Source organism: Trachypithecus francoisi, unplaced genomic scaffold, assembly GCF_009764315.1.
Source record: "Trachypithecus francoisi isolate TF-2019V2 unplaced genomic scaffold, Tfra_2.0 Lachesis_group3, whole genome shotgun sequence".
In the NCBI taxonomy this organism is placed as follows: domain Eukaryota; kingdom Metazoa; phylum Chordata; class Mammalia; order Primates; family Cercopithecidae; genus Trachypithecus; species Trachypithecus francoisi.
In genome coordinates, this window is record NW_022681468.1 from 44,769,260 (window position 1) to 44,789,343 (window position 20,084).

At 35.9% G+C, this 20,084-nt stretch overlaps 1 protein-coding gene across 11 annotated transcripts in view; it reads left to right on the forward strand.

The window, feature by feature from the left end:
* The window catches only part of CUNH14orf39 (chromosome unknown C14orf39 homolog), an 89,625-nt gene extending 78,396 nt beyond the window's left edge, over positions 1–11,229 (forward strand). For 10 of the 11 annotated variants that reach the window (XM_033187840.1, XM_033187836.1, XM_033187839.1 and 7 more), the window contains 2 exons: positions 4,833–4,890; positions 10,142–11,225. In XM_033187840.1, coding sequence (XP_033043731.1) covers positions 4,833–4,890; positions 10,142–10,341 — 258 coding nt within the window. In that variant the 3' untranslated portion in view covers positions 10,342–11,225. Of the gene's footprint in view, positions 1–4,832; positions 4,891–10,141 lie in introns of all 11 variants that reach the window. The other variant, XM_033187833.1, reaches the window with a different exon arrangement.
* Positions 11,230–20,084: the final 8,855 nt, after the last annotated feature.

Below are 20,084 nucleotides of genomic sequence, written 5' to 3' on the forward strand. Positions count from 1 at the left end.
GTTGAATTTTGTCAAAGGCCTTTTCTGCATCTATTGAGATAATCATGTGGTTTTTGTCATTGGTTCTGTTTATGTGATGGATCACGTGTATTGATTTGCATATGTTGAGCCAGCCTTGCATCCCAGGGATGAAGCCAACTTGATTGTGGTGGGTAAACTTTTTGATGTGCTGCTGGATTTGGTATTTTATTGAGGATTTTTGCATCGATGTTCATCAGGGATATTGGTCTAAAATTCTCTTTTTTTGTTGTGTCTCTGCCAGGCTTCGGTATCAAGATGATGCTGGCCTCATAAAATGAGTGAGGGAGGATTCCCTTTTATTCTATTGATTGGAATAGTTTCAGAAGGAATGGTATCAGCTCCTCTTTGTATCTCTGGTAGAATTCAGCTGTGAATCCGTCTGGTACTGGACTTTTTTTGTTTGGTAGGCTATTAATTATTGCCTCAATTTCAGAACATGTTCTTGGTCTATTCAGAGATTCAACTTCTTCCTGGTTTAGTCTTGGGAGGGTGTATGTGTCCAGGAATTTATCCATTTCTTCTAAATTTTCTAGTTTATTTGCATAGAGGTATTTATAGTATTCTGTGATGGTAGTTTGTATTTCTGTGGATCACTGGTAATATCCCCTTTATCATTTTTATTGTGTCAATTTGATTCTTATTTCTTTTGTTCTTTATTAGTCTTGCTAGTGGTCTATCAATCTTGTTGATCTTTTCAAAAAACCAGCTCCTGGATTCATTGATTTTTTGAAGGTTTTTTTTTTGTGTCTCTAGCTCTTCAGTTCTGCTCTGATCTTATTTATTGCCTTCTGCTAGCTTTTGAATTTGTTTGCTCTTGCTTCTCTAGTTCTTTTAATTGTGATGTTATGGTGTTGATTTTAGATCTTTCCTGCTTTCTCTTGTGAGCATTTAGTGCTATAAATTTCCCTCTACACACTGCTTTAAATGTGTCCCAGAGATTCTGGTACGTTGTGTCTTTGTTCTCATTGGTTTCAAAGAACATCTTTATTTCTGCCTTCATTTCGTTATGTACACAGTAGTCATTCAGGAGCAGGTTGTTCAGTTTCCACGTAGTTGTGGGGATCTGAGTGAGTTTCCTAATCCTGAGGTGTAATTTGATTGCACTGTGGTCTGAGAGACAGTTTGTTGTGATTTATGTTCTTTTACATTTGTTGAGGAGTGCTTTACTTCCAATTATGTGGTCGGTTTTAGAATAAGTGCAGTGTGGTGCACTTATATGTATATTCTGTTGATTTGGGGTGGAGAGTACTGTATAGATGCCTATTAGGCCCACTTGGTGCAGAACTGAGTTCAAGTCCTGGATATCCTTGTTAACCTTCTGTCTCGTTTATCTGTCTAATATTGACAGTGGGGTGTTAAAGTCTCCCATTATTATTATGTGGGAATCTAAGTCTCTTTGTATGTCTCTAAGGGCTTGCTTTATGAATCTGGGTGCTCCTTATTGGGTGCATATATATTTAGGATAGTTAGCTCTTCTTGTTGAATTTATCCCTTTACCATTTCGTAATGGCCTTCTTTGTCTCTTTTTATCTTTGTTGGTTTAAAGTCTGTTTTATCAGAGACTAGGATTGCAACTCCTGCTTTGTTTTGCTTTCCATTTGCTTGGTAGATCTTCCTCCATCCCTTTATTTTGAGCCTATTTGTGTCTCTGCATCTAAGATGGGTATCCTGAATACAGCACACTGATGGGTCTTGACTCTTTGTCCAATTTGCCAGTCTTTGTCTTTTAATTGGGGCATTTAGACTATTTGCATTTAAGGTTAATATTGTTATGTATGAATTTGATCCTGTCATGATGTTAGCTGGTTATTTTGCTCGTTAATTGATGCAGTTTCTTCATAGCATCGATGGTCTTTACAATTTGGCATGTTTTTGCAGTGGCTGGTACTGGTTGTTCCTTTCCATGTTTAGTGCTTCCTTCAGGAGCTCTTGTAAGGCAGGCCTGGTGGTGGTGACAAAAATCTCTCAGCATTTGCTTGTCTGTAAGGGATTTTATTTCTCCTTCACTTATGAAGCTTAGCTTGGCTGGATATGAGATTCTGGCTTGAAAATTCTTTTCTTTAAGAATGTTTAATATTGGCTGTCACTCTCTTGTGGCCTGTAGGGTTTCTGCCAAGAGATCCGCTGTTAGTCTGATGGGATTCCCTTTGTGGGTAACCTGACCTTTCTCTCTGGCTGCCCTTAACATTGTTTCCTTCATTTCAACCTTGGTGAATCTGACAATTATGTGCCTTGGGGTTGCTCTTCTCAAAGAGTATCTTTGTGGTGTTCTCTGTATTTCCTGCATTTGAATGTTGGCCTGCCTTGCTAGGTTAGGGAAGTTCTCCTGGATAATATCCTGAAGAGTGTTTTCTAACTTGGTTCCATCCTCCCCATCACTTTCAGGTACACCAATCAAATGTAGATTTGATCTTTTCACATATTCCCATATTTCTTGGAGGCTTTATTAGTTTCTTTTTACTCTTTTTTCTCTAATCTTGTCTTTTTGCTTCATTTCATTAATTTGATCTTCAATCAGTGATATCCTTTCTTCCACTTGATTGAATCCACTATTGAAGCTTTTGCATGTGTCCCAAAGTTCTCATGCTGTGGTTTTCAGCTCCATCAGGTCAAAGTCTTCTCTACACTGTTTATTCTGGTTAACCATTCGTCTAACCTTTTTTCAAGGTTTTTAGCTTCCTTGTGATAGGTTAGAACATACTCCTTTAGCTTGTAGAAGTTTGTCATTACTGAACTTCTGAAACCTACTTCTGTCAACTTGTCAAAGTAATTTTCTGTCCAGTTTTGTTCCGTTGCTGGCAAGGAGCTGCGATCCTTTGGAGGAGAAGAGGCACTCTGTTTTTTGAAATTTTCAGTTTTTCTGCTCTGGTTTCTCCCCATCTTTGTGGTTTTATCTATGTTTGGTCTTTGATGTTGTTGACCTACAGATAGGGTTTTGGTGTGGATATCCTTTTTGTTGATAGTGATGCTATTCCTTTCTGTTTGTTAGTTTTCCTTCTAACAGTGAGGCCCCTCAGCTACAGGTCTGGAGGTCCACTCCAGACCTTGTTTGCCTGGGTATCACCAGCGGAGGCTGCAGAACAGTGAATATTGCAGAACAGTAAATATTGCAGAGTAGCAAATATTGCTGCCTGATCCTTTCTCTGGAATCTTTGTCCCAGAGGGGCACCTACCTGTTTGATGTGTCTGTTGGCCTCTACTGGGAGGTGTCTCCCAGTCAGGCTACATGGGGGTCAGGGACCCACTTAAGGAGGCAGTCTGTCCATTCTCTGAACTCGAACGCCATGCTGGGAGAACCACTGCTCTCTTCAGAGCTGTCAGACAGGGATGTTTAGGTCTGTAGAAGTTTTCTGGTGCCTTTTGTTCAGCTGCGCCCTGCTCACAGAGGTTGAACATATAGAGGCAGTAGGCCTTGCTGAGCTGTGGTGGACTCTGCCAGTTTAAGCTTCCTGGGTGCTTTGTTTACCTACTCAAGCCTCAGCAATGGTGGATGCCCCTCCCACTGCCAGGCTGCAGCCTTGCAGGTCGATCTCAGACTGTTGTGCTAGCAGTGAGCATGGCTCCTTGGGCATGGCACCTGCCGAGCCAGGCACAGGAGGGAATCTCCTGGTCTGCTGGTTGCTAAGACCTTGGGCAAAGTGCAGTATTTTCCAGGCACAGTCTGTCACAGCCTCCCTTGGCTAGGAAAGGGAAATCCCTCAACCCCATGCCCTTCACAGGTGAGGGGATGCCCCACCCTGCTTTGGCTTTCCCACTGTGGGCTGCACCCACTGTCCAACCAGTCCCATTGAGATGAACCAGATACCTCAGTTGGAAATGCAGAAATCACCTGTCTTCTGCATCGATCTTGCTGGGAGCTGCAGACTGGAGCTGTTCCTATTTGGCCATCTTGGAAGCAACCTCCAAATCTAAACTTCTATATGTTAAAAAATTTTAAGGGCAAAATGACAAAGATGTAAAATGTTTGCAATAAGATTACAAAGAATTAATTAACATCTCTAGAATATAAAGTGCTTATATGTACCAATAAGTAAAAAATTACTTTCTCAATAGAAAAATGAGCAAAGTCCATTTGATAAATAGATAATTCACTGAAAAAGAAATTCAAGTGGCTTATAAAATCTATGAGAAAACAGATTTCCTTATTAACTGTCAAAGAAAAATAAATGTGCATAACAGTGTCTATTCAGGTGTGGCTTTTATATAAGAAACAAAGTTGGAACAACTTACATGTCCAGTATAAAAGGATGGTTGAAACTGTCTGGTTTGTCTATTTAGAGGAATATTATAGAGCCATGAAAAGAGTCAGATTTTAGAAGAATAATGACATGGACAAAAGCTCATGATGCAATGTGAAGAGGAAAAAAGTGCACAGAAAACAATGTTGTCATGATCTCATTTTTTAAAAAAGCCTGTTTTACTGAGAAAATAGACTTTTGGCAGCAAAACTTGATCTGAACTGATGTGAAGCTATCCACTTTCTGTTACTTTTCTAGGCAAAAAACAAAACAAAACCAAGAACCTGATTTGTTAAAAGCTTTCAGGATAAAGCAAAAGATCATATTAAATTCTAAAGTAGAAGCTATCTTTAGTACAGTGTATTTTGCCTGAATCAAATCAACAGACCTTATTTTAATATAAGTAAATGACAGGTTTTGAAGATAGATCTTTTTAAGTATAAGAGTGTGCTATATAAAGGTACCATATGTCCACTTCAATTCTGTATATTAGAAGAACTAGGCTTTAGATTCAAATATATATACTGTATATACTGATTTCACAAGTAATATGTAATGGAAATTATTTTCCAGTTTAATGAACATTATTCTGCAAGAAATCTAAATCCTCTGTCATCAGAGCAAGAGATTGGTAAGTTGTTTGAAGTTTGCTACATTTAAAAACATGTTAACTCGTTAGTACAGTATTTCGTTTCTCTAACTTATTTTCTTAGGTGCTCAATTTATTCTTTAGAAATTACTGTTACTTCTGCACTACTCACTGATATTATTTTCTTTCTTTTTTAAAGCAATTTGCTTTTCTCACTACTCTATTAAAACTTACTTTCTCCAAGGTTATTGACCTCCCAGTTATCAAACATTATGGGTATCTTGTATTTATTAAGACTCTTTGCAACATTTGATATAGTTGATTATTTCCATCTTTTTTCTGTAATTTTTGGATTTCCTTTTCTCTCTTTGATACTTTTTATTGGATATTCTTTCTTCATTTTTCCTTTGCTTGATTCATTCAACATATGAATATAAATGTGTGTGTATTATATTTTATATCAGGTACGCTTTTGGGCTCTGGTGACAGAACAGTGGACAAGGATGAAAAATTCTCATATGGTTTATGTTCTAGTGTGAGAAACTGAAAATAGACAAATAAATCAATGTATAATTTATCAGATAGTACACTAAAAAACAATTGTTATGGACTTGAATAGTCAGACTCACATATTATGATTTTTAATCTAATATTACCTTTATGTTATAGAACGATACAAGATAAGAGATAATGGTAGGTACAGCATCCTTGTTTCATTGAGAGGATCACTAACTACCCAAGTAATACATCTTCTTTTGCCACTGCCACCCAAGGAACATGTCAGGCTGTTATGGACAAAAGGCATGTTGCATGTAGGTCACCTTGACACACGAGAGATGTAACTTCAATTTCACAACAGTCTTTTATCCTTTTCTAGTCATGAGGCCCAAGGCCTGTATGCTAACTCATAGCTCCTCTAATTCAGGTGCAGTCTCACACAGCATACTAGATAGATAAAACATTCTATGTTTACCTTAATTCTGTGAAAATAGTGCTGTGGGAAGTCAGGCTTCAAGTTCATTTTTCCAGGTGGGCCCGAATCTGCCCAGGCTTGATGTTAATTCTTTACTTATTATTGGTGATAAACACTATGCAGCAAAGTAATGTAGAGTAAGGGAAATAGGGAATACTTGGATTGGGAAGGTGATTGCTGTATTGCAAGGGAATCAGGAAAGGCATCACTAAAAGTCAACATTGAGCAGAAGGAGGTGCAGATACAAGCTACTGGGAAAAGTGTTCCAAGCAAAGGCCAAAAGGTCTTGAAATGGGAACATACCCAGTATGTTCACTGAAAATTAGTTAAATTGGTATGCTTTGTGGAATAAGGAAGGAGAGACTGGTGGGAGATTAAATCCAAGAGGTGGATGGAGAGCAAATCATGTGGGACCTGTAGATCATTAAGGACTTTGGGGTTTTTTTTCTGAGTGAGATGGAAAGCCTCTGGAAGGTTTTAAGTAAAGGACTGAAGTGATCTGACAGGTTTTAAAAGAGTTATTCTGGCTATGTGGAGAACAGACTATGGAAACAAGGGCAAAAGCAGGGAAAGGTCAGGAAGCTATAAAACGATACAAAGTGAGAATTGATGAGTAGTAGTAGAAGTGGTGAGAAGATGGCAGATTTTGGTTACAAAGTGTTCTGAAGATAGAGCTGGAAGAATTTGCTTATGGACTGGATATAAGGATTGAGAGAGAGAAAAAAGGATTGTGCCATGGTTTTGACATGAATAACTTGGAATGGAGTTGCCATTTATAGAAATATGGAAGGCTGTAAGAGTAATTTGAGATTGAGAAGCCAGGGGTTTCATTTAGGAATTGTTTTAATTGAAAAGCCTATTTATTAGATATCTAAGTGAAAGTAAAGTAGGAAATTGTACATATGAATTTGGAATTCAGTGAGATGGAGACACAGATTTTGGAATTTTTATAAATGATATTTAATGCTATGAGATCAGAATGAATCTACCAATTGTATTTATTAAATGTCTACCATCTAAAAATTTAAATCTATTTACATCCTCTTTTCTGAGAGAGTTTCACTCTTGTTGCCCAGGCTGGAGTGCAATGGCACGATCTCGGCACAGCAACCTCCGCCTCCTGGGTTCAAGCGATTCTCCTGCCTCAGCCTCCCGAGTAGCTGGGATGACAGGCGCCCACCACCATGTCCAGCTAATTTTTTTGTATTTTTGGTGGAGACGGGGTTTCACTATGTTGGCCAGGCTGGTCTCAAATTCCTGACCTCAGGCGATCCACCCACCTCCACCTCCCAAAGTGCTGGGATCACAGGCGTGAGCCACCGCGCGCAGCCCACATCCTCTTTTTGACACTCTCATTCATTTGACACTCATTCACTTCAGTGTTTTCAAATATACTACATACAGATAATGACCAAATTTATATCTTGCTGCACTGACTTCTAAACTCTAGGACCTTATTTCTGATTATACAGTTTAAATCTCTTCAGACATCTTTTGACATTAAAAACTCAGTGTAGCTGAAATCAAACTTGTTCTCCTTCTGATGTCCCTGATGGTATCTCCATTATTCTGGCTTTTAATGTTTGGAGCATAGTAACAATTTTAACTTCTCTCTGTGACTGTGACTACATTCAACTATTCATCAAGTTTTGTCAGTTCTCTCTCAAATATTTATTTTTATTTTCTATTTTCATGGAAACCATTATATTTCAGAGTCTTACTATTCACTTGGACTGTTACAATAACATCCTAATTGGTGTTTTCCATTTTTCAGCTTACCTATAGATCACAGCTTAATTAACCTTCAGTGCCCATAATGTGGCCATATCATCACTGCCCTAATCAGATACCTTCAAGTAACTCCCCCATTGACTATCAAATTATGCTTCTACTTTTCTAATTTAGCTCCAACTACCTGTTTTGTTTTCTGTTGGTATATAGTTGTACATATTTATGGGGTCCATGTGATATTTTGATACCTACATACAATGTGTAATGATCAAATCAGGGTAATTGGAATATCCATCACCTCAGACATTTATCATTTCTTTGTGTGGGGAACATTCCAAATCTTCTCTTCTAGCTATGTCAAAATATACTATAAATTCTTGTAAACCATACTACTACTCTAGAACTTATTCTTAAATTCCATACTAGAACTTATTCCTTTCATCTAACTGTATTTTTATACTCATTAACCAATCTCTATTCATCTCCCAACATACCTTTTAAACCTTTTATCTTATAAGAGTAACCTGTGCTTTGACCAGACTCTGGAACTCAGTGTGTCTCAAGTATGCCCACCTTTCTTACCTGCAGTCCTCAGCTTCTATCTCTATCTTTCAAGATAGAATTCTTTTCCATAATGCCTTTTATTTATCCCCTCAACCTTCTTTTTCTTTTTTTTTTTTCTTTTTTTTTTTTTTTTGAGACAGAGTCTCGCTCTGTCGCCCAGGCTGGAGTGCAGTGGCCGGATCTCAGCTCACTGCAAGCTCCGCCTCCCGGGTTTATGCCATTCTCCTGCCTCAGCCTCCCGAGTAGCTGGGACTACAGGCGCCCGCCGCTTCGCCCGGCTATTTTGTATTTTTTAGTAGAGACGGGGTTTCACCATGTTAGCCAGGATGGTCTTGATCTCCTGACCTCGTGATCCGCCCGTCTCGGCCTCCTCAAAAAGACTTCTCCCTCTCCTTTCTGAATATCTCTTCTTTTTTATACATTTCAGCATTCTACCATCATTATTTATACAAAGTCTTCTCTAGATCACAGGTTTTTTGAGGGCAGGGATTTTTAATTGTACCTTTGAATTCCCCACAGCACCTATAATGATGCCTTGCACAGTAATGTGTTCTTTTATTTACAGTGATCATATGAGTTTTATGAAGAGTTCATATGAACTTCTTGTGAAATTAAAAACAAAATCAAATTCATTTATTCAAAGGGAAATTCAAGATTTTAGTTCTTTTTGGATCTGTGTTTCCATTATACTTATTTTTCTTTAAGTCGTATGGATGTGTACTGAGAAATACACATAGTCAAAAAATAAAGTGAGAAAGGGAGAGGGGAAGAACACAAGTATCTAATAGTCAGTCTGTCCATCTATCCATCTGTCTGTCCATCCATCCATCTATCCACCCATCTTACTGCTGATTGGCTTGGTTCTATTTAGGGTGAAATAACTGAGATGTTTAAAAATAAAAATAAAGTTAGTAAATATATGAAAGTTAAAAAATATATGAAACATTCAAAGTGATGCAAAGTAAATTATTTTGCTTAATATGCTATTTGATTAATTCTATATAAAAATAGATATTTTAAAAGACTTGTTTCAAGTACATATTTGATTACTATAGATTCAAAACTATTTAATGATAATTTTACATTGGAATTAGGATGTTGAAAATATATTTGTATATTTATAATTTTATTAATAAGTAATATAATAAATTAAAAACAATATTTTTCCTTAATGGCAATTCTGGGCTTCATCAACCAGAGCTACATTTAAAGCTTATTTTAAAAATTCCTTTTAGAACTCTTTTTAATGTTCTGTCAGTTTCCTTGAACAATGCTATGAACAATATATTGTAGTGACTCAATAAATAATAGTTGAATAAGTTTAACTTATACAGTATCTCTCAGATTCAGCATTTTTTCCTCAATTACCATCACTATGATTGTAGGTAAGGTTAGCCTTTCATTACGTCTTTACTGGACAATGGACTTTTATTTTATTTTGGTTAGTCCCACTTCTAGACTCTCTTGTTCCAGCCTTTGTACCTATTCTCTCCTGAATAATACTTACACAGCAGTTCAAATCATGTCATATCTCTGCTTGAAAATCTTCAATGAATTCTTGTTATCTACTAAATAAAGTCCAGATTCCATAGTGGGACATTCAGCAATCTTTCCAAGCTCATCCTCATTAATTTCTCCTTAACACATCTTTATTATTTCTCACTGCCCCTGCTAAGCTGAATAGATTTCTGTTACTCTAATGCATCCTTTTCATGTCTGTTTCTGTGCCTCTGCATCATTCTCTTCATTTGAGGCGTTTTATTCCACTTTTTACTTTTTATACTAGTTCTTTATATACTAGAGTTCAAATTACTTGAAAATAGGGTTTAAGTTTGAGTCTGTTTTAATCTTCATAGTACCAAGGACAATGCCTTGCACTTAAGAGGAATACAGTTAAATACCTGCTAAATAGAAGAATGATTGAATGTTACCATATTTATTGTATGCAGTATGCTATTATTCAGTAGGTTATAAAAAATTTATATAAGATGAAGAGCATGATATTGTAATGTTTATCTTCCTTAGGAAACTTATTTGAGAAGCCAGAAGGAGAAGATGGCTTTACATTTTCTTTTCCATCAGACACTTCAACTCATACATTTGGAGCTGGAAAAGATGATTTTAGTTTTCCATTTTCATTTGGACAGGGTCAAAATTCAATACCTTCTTCTTTAAAAGGTTTTTCATCTTCCTCACAAAATACAACACAGTTTACTTTTTTTTGAGCTAGTCATTAATTCCTTGAATTATTTTACTGTTCTGTATTCATGAGGGCATAAATTTACATTATTGCTTAAAACATGAAGACTGCTTTCTTTTGTTGATTAAAGCAGTAATGTTTACATTGTTTGATTATATTTATTGAAATATTGAAATACTGAATATTTTGGGTTTTGTGTGTGTTATTAACTAATCATTATTTATTTTGGTTTGGATTTTGTGAGCCGTGTTCAGATAGAACTTTTATTAATCTCAATAGAATTTGAGGCTTTTTTCATTACTCTTTATTTAAATATTAAGCCTGCTTCTCCTTGGAACCTAAGGTTTTTTTTCTGGTAGTATTGTTGGTACTTTGATAAGAACAAGAACTGCAGTAGTAACTCCAGAGTTAGTGCTAAAGTGTACTTTAGCTACTAAAAATTTCTTTTAAAATTATTGGGATTCACTTTTGCTCCACTATGTAGTATACAGAGTGGTACCATAATAATAATTTCAAATAATTTATGTTAATAACAAAATCCATGTTATTTTCTTCTAATATAACACATGGTACAATTCTAATTTTATGAGTCATGTTAATGCCTTTAATGGATAAAAATTAAATGTGAAGGGCAAGAGTAATTTCTGAAAATTGGATTGTTGTATCAGTGGTGATCCTGTTAATTTTTTTTTGCTTAAATATTTTTTGAAGAACATTTAAAATTTTGTCTCCTTCAATAAAAAACAATTTCATCTTTATGTTTTGTGTTCAGTATTTTTCAATTAGTTATATAGCTTACATAAAGATATTTAATATTTGATGAACTTCTGTAAACATTTTGCTCAATATCATTGTATTTTGTGCTTTGTAAATTAGCTATGTTGAGTTACCAAGTAATAAAGAGTTTGACTCCTTATTTTGATGTGACTGTTGATGAGTTTTTAAACCTAACCCCTTCTTTTCTTTTTCTGCCCCACATCTGGTCAAGTTGATCAGAAAGCCTGGTTGCTCCTTCCTTTGGTGCCATTAGGAAGTTCAAACCACATATGGGAGCCCCCACCCAATCCCACCCCCAACTACCATAAAAACCAAAAGCCAATCTTCTTTCCCTACTTCTCGAGCTATTTTTCAGTTCAGCTTAGGAGGCCTGCCCAGCTCTCCCTAGAAGGCCTTAATATATGACGAGAAAAATCTTTTAATACCCTATTGGGATGTGTGGCATCATCAGTTTCAATATGCAGATCAAATTTTGGGTAAGGGTCTATACTGCTTCTTCAGGGTATCTACAAATTATCACAGTTGTATTACATTAAGCTGTCTCAAAGACTTAAAAAGAATCTCCATCTAACTAATGATAGACTTTAAGAAAATTTTAGACTCTGTTAAAAAAGAACCATCAAACTTTCAACAACTGCTTAAAAGATGAAAATTTCAGTTAAAAAGCTGGATTTTCTTTGTTTTTTAAAGAGGTATTTATCTTATTGACTCTATGATTGAATTAATTGGTAGTTTTGATACAATAAAGACTGGCTATATATGAGACAGGAGAAAAAGTTATAATTTGTTTGTTTATTGAGAAATTCAAAACTAGTTTTAGCCTTGAATGATTCAGTGATTCCATGATTTATTTTTACTTTAAATAGAGTAATGTCTAGCACACCAGTATGGTTAGATTTATCATGTATCAATAAGTGATATGAAATAAGTATTTTAAAAGTATCTACAGTGCACATGGCATTTTGACAGCATATAAAAGACTAGAACACATATGTGGTCTTATACTCAAGGAACTTATAACTTGGTTGAGTAGACAAAACTTGGGAATAACAAAAGCACATTATAATAACTATATTATAACTATAATATAACTATGTTATTATAACAATAATATAATAACTATATTATTATAATGTGACTTTTGTTATAGAAGAGACCAAGTGCTTTAAGAATGAGGGGGAAAAGGTCATCGTGGACTGGAAAACCTGGGAAGGATTCACCAAAGAGGTAGAATTGAATTAGGACTTTATAGGTATGTAGATTGTAAAATTTTCAAGTGTAAGAGTGATGCTTTTTTAGCCTTTCATGTTTTAATTACCTAAGTAGTTGCTAGTCTTTAGTAGGATTGCATTAAACAATTATTGAGTTGATAGAATTTAACTGAATTGGTAAAGAGACAGAGCTTTCTAGATAAGGGGACTAATATGATCAAAAGAAAAATGCAATCACATATTTACTATTGATATGTGTAGAGGAAATTAAAGAATAGACCTAACTGGAATGAAGAATAATATCAGGAAATTGAGTTTAATAGATATGTGTTGCAGGAAGTCAGGGACCCCGAATGGAGGGACCGGCTGAAGCCATGGCAGAAGAACATAAATTGTGGAGATTTCATGGACATGTATTAGTTCCCCAAATTAATACTTTTATAATTTCTTACACCATCTTTACTGCAATCTTTGAACATAAATTGTGATGATTTCATAGACATTTATCACTTCCCCAGTCAATATTCTTGTGATTTCCTATGCCTGTCTTTACTTTAATCTCTTAATCCTGTCATCTTATTAAGCTGAGGATGTGTGTCACCTCAGGACCCTGTGATAATTGCGTTAACTGCACAAATTGTTCATAAAGCATGTGTGTTTGAAAATATGAAATCTGGGCACCTTAAGAACAGGATAACAGCGATTTTCAGGGAACAAGGGAGATAACCTTAAAGTCTGGCTGCCTGTGGGCTGAGCAGGACAGAGCCATATTTCTCCTATTACCAAAAACGGGTAAGAGAAATATCACTTAATTATTTCCCCAGTAAGGAATGTTAATAATTAACAGCCCTGGGAAAAGAATGCATTCCCGGGGGGGCCTCTAAAATGGTCACCCTAGGAATACCTGCCTTATGCAGTTGCAGATAAGGGATGAAACACACCCTGGCCTCCTGCAGCACCCCCAGGCTTGCTAGGATTAGGAAATTCCAGCCTGGCGAATTCTAGTCAGACTGGTTCTCTGCTCTTGAACCCTGTTAAAATGTTTATCAATGACAATACAAGCACAGTGGGAGAGGGAACCTCATCAGTAATGCTAATTTTGCCTTCGCCTTGTGACCTTGCCCTGCCCATTTGCCTTGTGATATTTTGTTACCTTGTGAAGCATGTGATCTCTGTGACCCACACCCTATTCATATACTCCCTCCCCTTTGAAAATGACTAATAAAAACTTGCTGGTTTTGCAGCTTGGGGGGCATCACAGAACCTGCTGACATGTGATGTGTCCCCTAGACACCCAGCCTTAAAATTTCTCTCTTTTGTACTCTTTCCCTTTGTTTCTCAGACCAGCTGACAGTCATGGAAAATAGAAAAGAACCTGCGTGAAATATTGGGGTTCCCCGATAGATATGGTAGGATTGATTTATAAAGGATCTTGAAATGTTTTCACTTGGTTTCTGAGGCCAGTACAGAACTTATATTTTAATGTCAGAGTTTCAAGAGAAAAGAAATGATGAGGAAAATTAAACTGACAATACAGACACAGTTAGGATAAATTAGAGTTGGATAAACAAATTAAGAGTCAATTGCAGTGGTCCAAGTGTATAGTGATATGTTCCAGGTGATAACAACTGATTGTCTTGTGGTTTCACACTGCTAACATCTCAAATTGGAAAAATATATCTTGTTTAAAAGAAATACATTTGATTGAACACCATCTGAGTATAAGGTAAAAGGAGAAAGGAACCAGAGTTGTTTGTGTTTGAATATCATAGCTCATCCAACTAGTGGAGGCATATGCAGTGTTTCAAATACAAATCACAAAAATAACTTTGTGTAATCAAATAGCCTTATAAAGATAACTTTTAAAAGAGAATTATTCCCCTAGAGATAAATCAAATCTTCTATCACCTTTAAAATAGGAATTTGTTCCCACTTCTATTCAATGAGATTTCAGAAATAAGGGGTCTAGCCCCAGAGATCTCTGTTAAATTTGGAAGAAAAATAGACACTGCATATCTAATTTTGTTTAGGTCCAAAAAATCTATTTTAATATTGTTAAATGAATTTTTTCTCTATGATCAGAAAAGATATTCTAAGAATATAAGAGTAATACTCCAAAATCAGTTAAGAATCTTGATTTATTGTCACAAGAGGTGTATGTATAAGCAGACAGTGGTTCCTGGCGTAACTGCTTCTCAGTGGACAGACCTAGGATCTGTCAGTAGACACAGCTAGGAAATATATGTATGTATACTATATCTATATACATGTTTGTCGGTGTATCTAACTACTGAAAACAAAACACGAGTTTAGACTGATAACTCCAGCAACAAGAGGTTCATCTAGTATTCCCCTTTTGTTTATTTGTAACTGCTTTCTCTGACAATGAGAAACCTGGCTGTCATTAACTACAATTTATTTGCTTTCTTTTTTCAGTCCTAGTATACATATAAAGTTCTTTCTAAATTGGTAACCCAGATGCTGTGATAAACAAATTTATCAACTAGGATATGTTAGTGTTCTGTGACTGCTATAGCAAATTGCCATAGCCTTTTTTGGGTTGAAACAATAGGAATTCATTCTTTCATAGTTCCAGAGGCGGGACATCCAAAATTGGTGTTACGGTCAAAAATCAAGGTGTCAGCAGGATCATACTTTCAACGCTCTAGGGAAGGATCCATTCCTTTCTTCTTTAAGCTTTTGGTGCCTGCTAGCATTTCTTGGCTTATAGCTACATCACTCCAATTTTCAAAGCTAGTCAGAATTCGACAGAAAAATAGAACCAATAGCATCTATCTATCTATCTATCTATCTATCTATCTGTCTATCTATCTCTATCTATCTATCTATCTATCTATCTATCTATCTATCTATCTAATCTATCCATCCATTCATCTAGATTTATTTTAAGGAATTGGTTGATAAGATTGTAGAGGTGGCAAGTCTGAAATCTGTAGGACAAGCTGGGAGGCTAGAAATTCAGGTAAGAGTTGATGTTTCAGTTGAGTTCAATATCAACAGAGCAGACTAGGGAGGCTGGGAACTCAGGCAGGGTTTCTGTGTTGCAGTCTCAAGGTCAAATTCACTCTTTAGGAAACTTCAGTCTTTGCTCCTAAGTCCTTCAACTAATTGAATGCAGCCTACCCACATTATGGAGAGTTCTGCTTTACCCAAAGTCTACTGACTTAATCATATCTAAAAATACTTTTGCATCAACGTCTAGAATGGTGTTTCACCAAACAACTGGGTACCATAGCCTATCCAAATTGACATAAAATTAACCACCATAGCCAGCATCTTCAAATTTCTCTTTGACCTGCCTTCACATGGCCTTCCCTCAGTGTATGAAATCTCTCCCACTGCCTCCCTTTCATACGTGTAAATGTGATCGCATTTAGGGCCTATCTGGATGGATAGTTCAGATAATCTCCCCATTTCAAGATCTTTGACTTAACCACATCCATGAAGCCCCATTTTTTCCCATATAGGTAACAATCACAGATTCCAGGGATTAGGTCATGGAAATCTTTTGGGGGGCCATTTTCAGGCTATTACATAAGGTATAGTGTTTGTGTGTATTCTTTACCCAGTTATAGCAATATTTTCCAAAGTTACTTAAGTTAGCTCCTATCTTCTATACCCCCTTACATTTGATTGTATCATTTATTTATAACACAGATTCATTTGTGGCCATCCACATTCCATCTTGGGTTTATCTGAATTACTTCTTGGTTTAAAAAAATTGTATACAGTAAAATTCCTTCTGTAAACCAAAAATAAAATTCTAAGCTTCCCACCCATCTGAATGGATCCTTCCTATCATCAAGGACATTCCAAAATTAACCTGAAAAACTAATTTACTCCATGATGGGGAGGGAGAGCCAGACAAGACTCATTATACTCTCCTCCCTTTTGGAATTACTGAGAGAACAGGCTCTTAAAGTCTGATAAGAAACATTTACAATCTATTCTCTCTGAAGCCTGCTACCTGGAGGCTTTATCTTCACAATAAAACTTTTGTCTCCACAACCCTTATATAACCAAACATCCTACTGATAATAACTCTTTCATCCAATTGCCAATCAGAATATCTTTGAATCTGCCTACGACCTGGAAGCAACCCCAGCCTCTGCTTCCAGTTGTCTCGCCTTTCTGGACCAAAGCAATGTACATCTTACATGTATTGATTGATGCCTTATGTCTTCCTAGAATGTTTAAACCAAGTTGTGGCCTGACCACCTTGGGCACATGTTGTAAGGATCTCTTGAGGGCTGTGTTACGGGCCATTGATCACTCATAATTTGCTCAGAATAAATCTGTTCAAATATTTTACAGTTTGATTCTTTTTGTCGATACTTTGTGATGTGCAGGTCTATGGTTTTGACAAATAGAGTCATGTATCTACCATCATAGCACCATACAGAACAGTTCCATCATAGCCCAAATTCCCTAGCATTGACTTTTGTAGTCAATCCCTTCCCCTACTTCCAAAGCCTGGAAACCAAAGATTTGTTTTCTATTCCTGTAGCTTTGTCTTTTCCAGAATGTTATATAAGTATGCAATTTGTTTATTTTAAATGCCAATTATTCCTAAGCAGTATATAGAAATACAGTTGATTTTTATATACCAACTGTGATCATGCTGAACTCAGGAGGTCTAGCTTTTTTTGTACAATCTTTGGGATTTTCTATGTAAGCAATCATTTGGCTTACAAATAGAGATAGTTTCATTCCTTCATTTTCAATATGCCTTCATGACTATATTCAAAATACACTACAAGGCTATAGTAATAAAAACAACATGGTATTTGTATAAAACCAAACACATAGACCAACAAAACAGAATAAAGAACCCAGAAATAAATCCACATATTTACACCCAACTGATTTGTGACAAAGGTGTCAAGAACATACACTGGGGAAAGGACACCCTCTTCAATAAATGATGCTGGGAAAAGTGGATATCTGAATGCAAAAGAATGAAATTGAGCCCCTACTTGCCACCATTTGCAAAAATCAACTCAAGATGGATTAAAGACTTAATGTAATACCTAAAACTGTAAAACTACAAGAAAACAGGGGAAACACTTGAGAAAGTTGGTCTAGACAAAGATTTTGTAGCTATAACCTCAAAAGCACAGGCAACCAACCTGAAAATAGACAAATGAGACGATATTAAGCTGAAAAGCATCTGCATGGTAAAGGAAACAATAAACAGAGTGAAGAGGCAACCTGTTGAATGAGAGAAAATATTTGCAACCTATTCATCTGACAAGGGACTAATATCCAGTATATACAAGGAACTCAACAGGAAAAAAACTCCCATTAAAAATTGAGCTAAGGACACACACAAATAGACATTTCTCTGAAGAAGGCATACAAAGGGCCAACAGATATATGAAAAAAAATGTTCAACATAACATCATCAGAGAAATGCAAATCAAAACCACAATGACATATCATCTTACTCCAGTTAGAATGGCTATTATAAAAAGACAGAAAATTACAGTGAGGTTGTGGAGAAAAGTTAACTCTTATACACTGTTGGTGGGAATGTAAATTAGTACAGTAATTCCAGAAAACAGTATGGAAGTTCCTCGAAAAACTGAAAATAGAGCTGCCGTATGATCCAGCAATCCCACTATTGGGTATTTATCCAAAGGAAAAGAAATTTGTATATCCACCTGCACTAGAATGTTTATCACAGCACTATTTACAATGGCAAATATATGGAATCAAGCTAACTGTCCATAAGTGGATAAATAAAATGTGGTATATAGACATAATGGAATACTAATTGGCTATAAAAAAGAATGAAATCCTGTCATTTGCAGTAACATCGATGGAACTAGGAGGTTATTATGCTAAATGAAATAAGCCAGGCCTGGAAAGACAGATACTGCATGTTCTCACTCATATAGGAGAAAAATTGATCTCATGGAGATGGAGAATAGAATGGTAGATATCAGAGGCTGGGAAGAGTGTGTAGGTAGGAGGCAGGCATAAAGGGAGGTTAGGAGTCAGCGATAAAGGGAGGTTAATTTAGTGGATACAAAGATATAGTTAGATAGAAGAAATAAGCCCCAATTATCAATAGCAGAACAGAGTGACTATAGTTAGCAACAATGTATTATATATTTCAAAGAAGCTAGAAGAGAGGACCTGAAATGTGTTCCTAACACAAAAAAATGATAAATACTCAAGACGATACCATAAATACATGGACTTGATCATCACACATTGTATGCATGTAATAAGATATCACATGTAGCCCATAAATATGTATAAATATTATATGTCAATAAAAGTATTTTTAAAAGTTTGACTAGATATAAATTTTTCAGCCAGTTTTAATTGATTTTAATTGACAAATAAAAGTTATATATATTTATGGTGTTCAACATGATATTTGAAATATGTATATATTGTGGAACCACTAAAACAAGCTGTTTAGCACATGCATTATTTCACACACTTATCTTTTTTGTGGCTAGAACGCTTAAAATCTACTCTTTGCAGTTTTCAAATATAAAATACATTGTTATTAACTATAGTCATCAAGTTATACACTAGATCTCTTGAACTTATTTCTCCTGTCTAACTAAAATTTTGTATTCTTTTACCAATAGCCACCCCTCCAATCTACTGTCTGCTTCTATGAGTTAAACTTTTTCAGATTCCATGCATAAAGTGAGATCGTGCAGTATTTGTCTTTCTGTGCCCAAATTATTTCACTCAACAGAATATCCTCCAGGTTCATTCATGTTGTTGCAAATGACAGAATTCTCTTCTAAGGCTGAATAACATTTATTGTATGTATAAATATAAATATATAATATATATATCACATATTCTCTATTCATCTCTTAATGGACAGTTAGGTTGATTCCATATCTTGGCTTTTGTGAATAATGCTGCAATGAACATGGAAGTGGCCATATCTCTTCTACATACTCATTTCTTGTATTTTGGATGTATACCCAGTAGTGTGATTGCTGGGTCATATGGTAGTTCTATTTTTAATTTTCTGAGGAATCTTCATACTGTTTTTCATAATGGCTGTACTAATTAACATGCCCACCTATAGTTCTCTTTTCTCACCCAAAACACTTATCTTTCATCTTTTTTGATAATAGCCATTCTATTAGGTATGAACTGATCTCTCGTTTTGTTTTTAATTTGCATTTTCCTGATGAATAGGGATGTTGAGCATTTTTTCATATACTTGTTGGTTATTTGTATATCTTCCTTTGAGAAACATCTATTCAAGTCCCTTTGTTCATATTTTTTTAAGTCAAATAGGTATACACATTTTTAACAGTTGTTTTTGAAAAGAGGATGTATAAGGGAGTCGAGGTAGAGGATATATTCAGGGGCTGGCTAACATTCCTGTACTTCTCAGTTGCTCTCCAGATCCTAATATTTCCCTGCCATTTCACACCAAACACATGTTGCTGCCACTGCCAGGGTAAGATAAAAGGGCACGCCTAAAAACTTATCCCAATGCTGGCTCCCCAGAACAGTGCTGTGATAGTTAATTTTATGTCAACTTGACTGGGCCTTGGGGTACTCATTATTCTAAGTGTGTGTTTCTGAATGAGATTAATATTTGAATTGGGAAACTGAGGAAAACAGATTGCCCTCTCCAATGTGATTGGACCTCATGCAATTCATTGAAGGCCTAGACAGAACCAAAAGACTGAATAACGGTGAATTCCCTCTCTCCACCTGACTGTCTTCAAGATGAGACATTAGTCTTCTGCCTTCAGGCATGGACTTA